Raw genomic sequence first — 6,094 nt, forward strand, 5'->3', positions numbered from 1 at the left:
ATGTATTAGTCAATCGGAACGTGGTAATTACTTCCTTTTTTTTTGTTAAAATAAAAAAAAAATTAATTCACAGGCGTTGACGAGCGGGCTGTTCGGGTCCTTTTCAACTGCACGAGGACACGCTGTCTGCCTGTGCGCATTATCCGTCTCTGTTGTTTTTTTTGTTTTGTTTTTTAAAACCTCATAGTTTGATTTAAAAACAACAACTATCGGGATGGACTCCGGTGAAATCCCGACCCCGCAGGCGGCAGCGGCCCCGCAGGATAAAGATGACGCGGATCCGTTCACCAAAGTAAAGTCTAAAAAGACTCAGAAACGAAAACACGACCGGGACGGAGCGCACATGGACACCGAGGGGCCGGCGGCGAGCAAGCGGCCGCAGTTTCCACCGATTTCAGCCGACAAATTACGGGTAACTAACTTTTTAATACGCGCTCTTTGAAGCGTCTCGACAGTTAAAAGGCGAAGACCCTGAAACTGCCCCGCGCCTGCGCAGTGTCGTCTTGTGCCCGCACTACACCAGCTGCTGTAATCTCTTACTTTTATTTTTTAAAGCCACAAACACTACAGTCACGAAGCTACTTTCATAAAACAAGAGGATAGAAATCATGAAATAAGTTTACATGCAGAATGTAAACTGATGAGTTCATTTTTTTGTTGTTGTTGTTGATTTGGATAAAATAAAATTAAAAAAAAACGAGGTGAATGATTTAACACATCTTATTAATTTAGAGGAAAAAAAAAAATTGGATGTGAATCCTTCTGCCCTTTGTCCTCACGTCATAACTCACATTAGCAGAAGCTGCATTGTTTCAGACTTTTATTCGCTATGATACGGGTCAATAGGAAATATAAGAAACTGCTATTAATGATGACAACTTGAGTAATCAGCCCAAGAGTACAAGGATTATTAACACCACCCACAACTTGATACATCAGTAATTATAGTGTGAAAAGCACCCTGGAGATATTTAATGTGTGTGTGTGTGTGTGTGTGTGTGTTTTCAGGGGTCGGACGAGACGCGTAAAATCGCTGTCCCGGCTCACCGATACACGCCGCTGAAGGAGAACTGGCTGAAGATTTTCACTCCCATCGTGGAGAACCTTCAGCTCCAGGTCCGCTTCAACCTCAAAACCAGGCACGTCGAAATCAAGGTAAGTTTCTGCGGCGGTTGTCGGCTCTCTTTCCCGCCCGCGGAGTGTTTCTCTCACAACCGCCACCTCTTTTTTTCTTTTCTTTTTTTCTTTCAGACGTGCAAAGACACACGGGACATCGGCTCACTCACAAAGGCAGCAGATTTTGTGAAAGCGTTTATTCTTGGATTCCAGGTTGAGGTGAGCTCGGGTCTGTTTTTGCAAACAAAACAACAAAAAAACAAAACACTTTTTTATTCAAGCCAAAGTAAAAGTTGTGCGTCAGCGGTCGAGACGTTGGATCAGGACGAGATGAAGTCACTGTCGTCAAGTCACTTTACTAATATTTTTTTAGAAGAAACTTCAAATCTGAGCACGTCGGCTTCATAACTGCGGCGCCGATATTTGACTCCCGATGTCGAACCTCGTTGGGTTTTTGCTTGGTGACGTGACGTTCGCTCCTTCTTCTCCCCCAGGACGCGCTGGCTCTCGTCAGACTAGACGAGCTTTTCCTCGAGACCTTCGATGTCACAGACGGTGAGATTGCACCGGCCGGGCGTTTCGGCTCGGAAACATTTGTGCCCCCCCCCCCCCCCCGCTGCAGGAGGGAGTCGGGGGTCTTCAGCCTCTCGCGGGTGGATTTGACCGTTGTCTCGTGTTTTGGCAGTGAAACCTCTGAAGGGAGACCACTTATCCAGAGCCATCGGGAGAGTAGCGGGGAAGGGAGGGAAAACCAAATTCACCATCGAAAACGTCACGAAGACTCGGATCGTGCTCGCAGACACGTGAGTACGCCGGCGTTCCCGCGGATCCATTTCAACGATGCTGCACGATAGCGACAGTTGAAGAATTGTAATAATATAATGATTCGTAATTTAATAATCATATTTGTTTTTTTTTATCACTGTTATATTAGTTTATTATTAATCACTATTAGTGTTTTAAAATCACTTATTTCATCGGTGTTGATTGTAGTTAGATTTTTTTTTTCTTCTAACTATTAAGAGTCTTGCTGACTTTGCTCTCTCGTCGTGCACATTTGCGACCCAAAGAAAAATGTTCTGTCGAAACGTGTATAATAATATAAATAATAAACGTATAATAATGATCTCCAAATGACCAAGCAGGCGAAATTAATTCACTCTTTTCGAGTTAAAACGGCATTTTCACATGTGAAAAAAGTAAAAGCGTGAATCAACCTGATCCTTTTTTTTTTTTTTTTACATTTAGTTTTGTTGTTAAAAGCATAAACATACCGACAAGATATGAAGTTATTCAGCTGCAGCCGTCTCTCGGGAGTAATTTCCAATGTTTCTCTTTTGAAACCAAAACTGACTTCGCATACCTGCGGTAGACTAATAACTACACTAGACTCACCTGGCAAGTGTTTGGACCGCACCTTCTTTCCTGATACATTTAGTTTTTAAAAAAAAAAAAAAAAATTTATTAAGAAGTTCAACACAACTTTTTGACGCCTGCAGTCGTCTTTGCGTTCCCCTCCTGTTTTTCCCTCCAGCATCTGCTGTAGTGAAGAAATTTCCCCTCGGGGATTAATAAAGTGAATAAAATTTAAAAAATTTAAAAAATCTTATCTCGTCGTGACAGATAGTTTTACTGCAGCCCGGCAGAAACGTCCTCTTCTCCTCCTTTTGTTGTCTGAGGGCGGTCGGCAGACAGACGTAGCAACACGTTACTCGGCAAGAGAAAAGACGTGCAAGATCACAGCCCCATAAGCCGTTCGGATTGTTTTACGATTTAATGACTTTTACAAAATTCCAAACCCACGCCCCAACCGTCGCCCGGGGAAGATTAAACATTCGCACCAACCTTTTCCTTCAATGATATATATAATATATAATGATATATATGTTGATATTTCTTTAAAGTGAAACGGCTAACACTCCTCCATGCCTGTCCACAGAAAAGTTCACATACTAGGCTCTTTCCAGAATATCAAGATGGCCCGGACAGCGATATGTAACTTAATCTTAGGTAAGAAGGACTTTTTTTGTTGTTGTTGTTGTTGTTTTTTGTAGCAGATCATGTGCTTGATGTCATGTTGGCAACAAAGCTCTTTGAATACACATTAGTGCTGAGAAGTGACCTTTACACCCCCTTTTTCCACTCCCCGCCCCACCCCGCAGGAAGTCCACCTTCAAAGGTCTATGGCAACATCAGAGTGGTGGCTAGTAGGACTGCCGAGAGGTTCTGAAGTCCGATTGGTTTCCGCGTGTATTTATCGCTTCGCCCCTATTGGCTGGTGAAATTGCCACTTTGATCCGTGACGATGAATCGAGACCGTTGGCTGAAAACCTCAGGTTCTTCTGTGATGACCTCAGGTTCTTCTGTGATGACCTCATGTTTTCAGAGGTCACCTGGTTTTTGGATCAGATGGCATCAAATATGAGGAACAACAAATAGGGATAAGTGCATTAACAGAATGAGAGTGTCTAAAATAGAGTTTGTGTAAATAAAGAAAATTCCATGAAAGAATGAGTTTGTTCTGTCACTGAAGCGTATGAAACAGCAGGTTTTGGACCAAGAACTAATTTATACTGAATGCACATTCTTGCTCATGATGATACAGTTAAAAAAAAAAAAAAGAATGACAAAAACTTGTTACTTTCAACATTTCAAAGTTTATTTAAATTTTATTTAATTTTCATACAGTATCAAGTTTCCAACAGTCCCACAGCATAAGATGCAGCATGCAGAAAAAGGAAAAAAAGGTTCTCAAACTTAAATCTTTTCAGATATCCCCACACAAACTAAAAAGAACCCAAGTCCCTCAGAGAAAAGAAAAAGTAGCACTTACAAACTAAAGCGCGGTCTGAACTATGCAGAGAACAGAGAGCCAGAACTGCATTTAACAAATACTTATATACAAAAGAAAGAAGAAGAAAAAAAAACAAAAAAAACATCAAATTTTCCCCTTTAAGCTGAGTACAGTGTGTGGCAGTTTGAGACAGGATCAGATATGCAACTTTTACTGGAATCGAAGCATCTCGCTGACCCGGGTAAAATACAAAAAGTTACATGTAGTTCAGTTCATTTGGATTACCTCTCATAATATGTGTACATTTACCAAAGTTTGGCAACATCCATATTGTATACCATTTAAATTCTTAAATATATTAACATCACCATCCATGTGTAAACAAGAGGATTATTTCAAAAAATTGATCTACATGCACAACAAAAAAAATATACTTCCATGTCATGCAAGCACAGGGAGGCCCAAGCCGTGCAGAGCTTTGGGATAAGGGACCATAAAGAAACTCCAGATTCACATCTCGGACTGAAAACTCCCGTTCAAACCAGCAGTCGGCCTCCGAAAGCAGAAACAGAAAGCTATCCCAATGCTGTTTATAGTAGGAAGCATTTTTTTTTTTTTTTTTTTCCCCCTCCCTCCCCTTGGGAGCGTTAAAAATTTTGGTTTGAATTTGTTTTCTCCCTGTCGGTGTTAGCGGGCGGGAGAGGGAGAGAAAATTAGGTGGCCGTGACAGGAAAAAAAAGTGAGAGAAGAAGCCAACTTTTGAAATGTACACGTTTAAAAAAACAAAACAAAAAAACAACAACTACAATATACACTCTACCCCATTGCACACTGATCATGCCAACGTGTTAAGATTTTAAGTGTTTGTGTTGCGTTGAAGACACCAAAAAAAACGACCCGTCCTGTTTCTGCGTATTCAGAAGGGCTCATGTTAAAGAGGCAAAGCCTTCTCCCCTTGCTGTTAAATAAGATGAGCACACATTGATTACCTAATATACACATATTGGTTAAAAAAAAAACAACCGCTGCCTGCAGATAAGTCTCTTAAATTGCTATATCCTTGCACAAACAGTGGATTATCAGTTGTTAGCCGAGTCCCCCCAAACTTATGTCTTTCGCATTAAATACAAGTCTGGAAATACTACTGATTCCACTAGAGTGAGTGTGAGTGCAGAGCAAATTCTTTTGCATTGGAGATTGTCTTATGGATGCACGCTGTGAAATGCAAAAAAAAAAAAAAAAAAAAAAAAATGCTTCATCGAGAGTAAACCATGTTTCACTTTGCAGTCACAGATTATTTTTGGAAAGACATTTTCTTGGCATTCATTTTTTTTTTTTATCTACCTATGATTTCATGACAGGAAACACGGATCATCTCCAACAATATAAACACATTTTTAAGTATAAATAAAAGTTAGCAATCTTATTACAAAAAAAACAACATGAGTTGCTTTGCTAAAAGTGACTGGAAGCTTTACTGGTCTGTCCAAACTGAAAGCTTTAAAAAAAAAAAAAAACCAAGAACAAAAAGAAAATCGGAAAATGTGACTTTTGCGTTTAGTCTGACTCGCAGTCGTGCGGTCGGAAGCGTCACGAGGCCGTTTTCGTGCGGCACGAGTGACTCCGGCGATGATGGGTAATAACTTGGACTGGTTTCTGGATATGTTCTGGTTGGCACTTCATACCCTACGTTCTAGTCGTACTGCAACTCGAGTGTTAAACACACCACACGCTTCCCCTCACGAGACAGCCATAGATATACTTGTATTTTTTTTTTCTTCTTTATAAAAGACAAGAACAAAAAATAAATATCAAAAATAACAATAAAAAAAAGAAAAGAAAAGGATGAAATATGAACAAGCCAACCAGCCTCTTCACTGCGCTCCCTTCTCCCCCCCTCCCTCCCTCTCTCCCTCCCCCCCTCCCTCCCTCCCTCATCCAAAACCAGAGATGCTCTTCGCAAGTGACACGTGGATGTCCTTCAGTCTCTTAAAAGTGCTACGACCGGGTTATTGAGAGGATTTACGGTTCGGTAACACTTCAAAGTTGGCTTCGCGAGGCCCGTGGTCTTTTTTTTTTTTTTTTTTTTTAAAGAAAAAAAGTGGCTTCACAGAGAGAGAGAAAGAGAAAGAGAGATAAAGAGAGAGAGAGAAAGAATACTTCCATTGAGTTGCACAGAGAGCG

The 6,094-nt window shown here is 40.8% G+C and overlaps 1 protein-coding gene across 1 annotated transcript; it reads left to right on the plus strand.

The window, feature by feature from the left end:
• The first annotated feature begins 113 nt into the window (after positions 1–113).
• pno1 (partner of NOB1 homolog) lies at positions 114–3,627 on the plus strand. The gene is made up of 7 exons (XM_069144255.1): positions 114–412; positions 1,009–1,155; positions 1,252–1,335; positions 1,611–1,671; positions 1,802–1,919; positions 3,056–3,126; positions 3,279–3,627. The coding sequence occupies exons 1-7, from the start codon at positions 215–217 to the stop codon at positions 3,344–3,346; spliced, it is 747 nt and encodes a 248-aa protein (XP_069000356.1). The 5' UTR covers positions 114–214; the 3' UTR covers positions 3,347–3,627.
• Positions 3,628–6,094: the final 2,467 nt, after the last annotated feature.

The sequence above is a fragment of the Embiotoca jacksoni genome, unplaced genomic scaffold, assembly GCF_022577435.1.
Source record: "Embiotoca jacksoni isolate LCO1_2020_lvr unplaced genomic scaffold, fEmbJac1.0.p SCAF_12, whole genome shotgun sequence".
Lineage (NCBI taxonomy): Eukaryota > Metazoa > Chordata > Actinopteri > Embiotocidae > Embiotoca > Embiotoca jacksoni.

Coding starts and splice junctions, on each gene's coding strand:
- pno1 (XM_069144255.1), top strand. CDS start 215: ATGGACTCCGGTGAAATCCCGACCCCGCAGGCGGCAGCGGCCCCGCAG. Junction 413..1,008: donor TTTCAGCCGACAAATTACGG/GTAACTAACTTT, acceptor GTGTGTTTTCAG/GGGTCGGACGAGACGCGTAA. Junction 3,127..3,278: donor GATATGTAACTTAATCTTAG/GTAAGAAGGACT, acceptor CCCACCCCGCAG/GAAGTCCACCTTCAAAGGTC.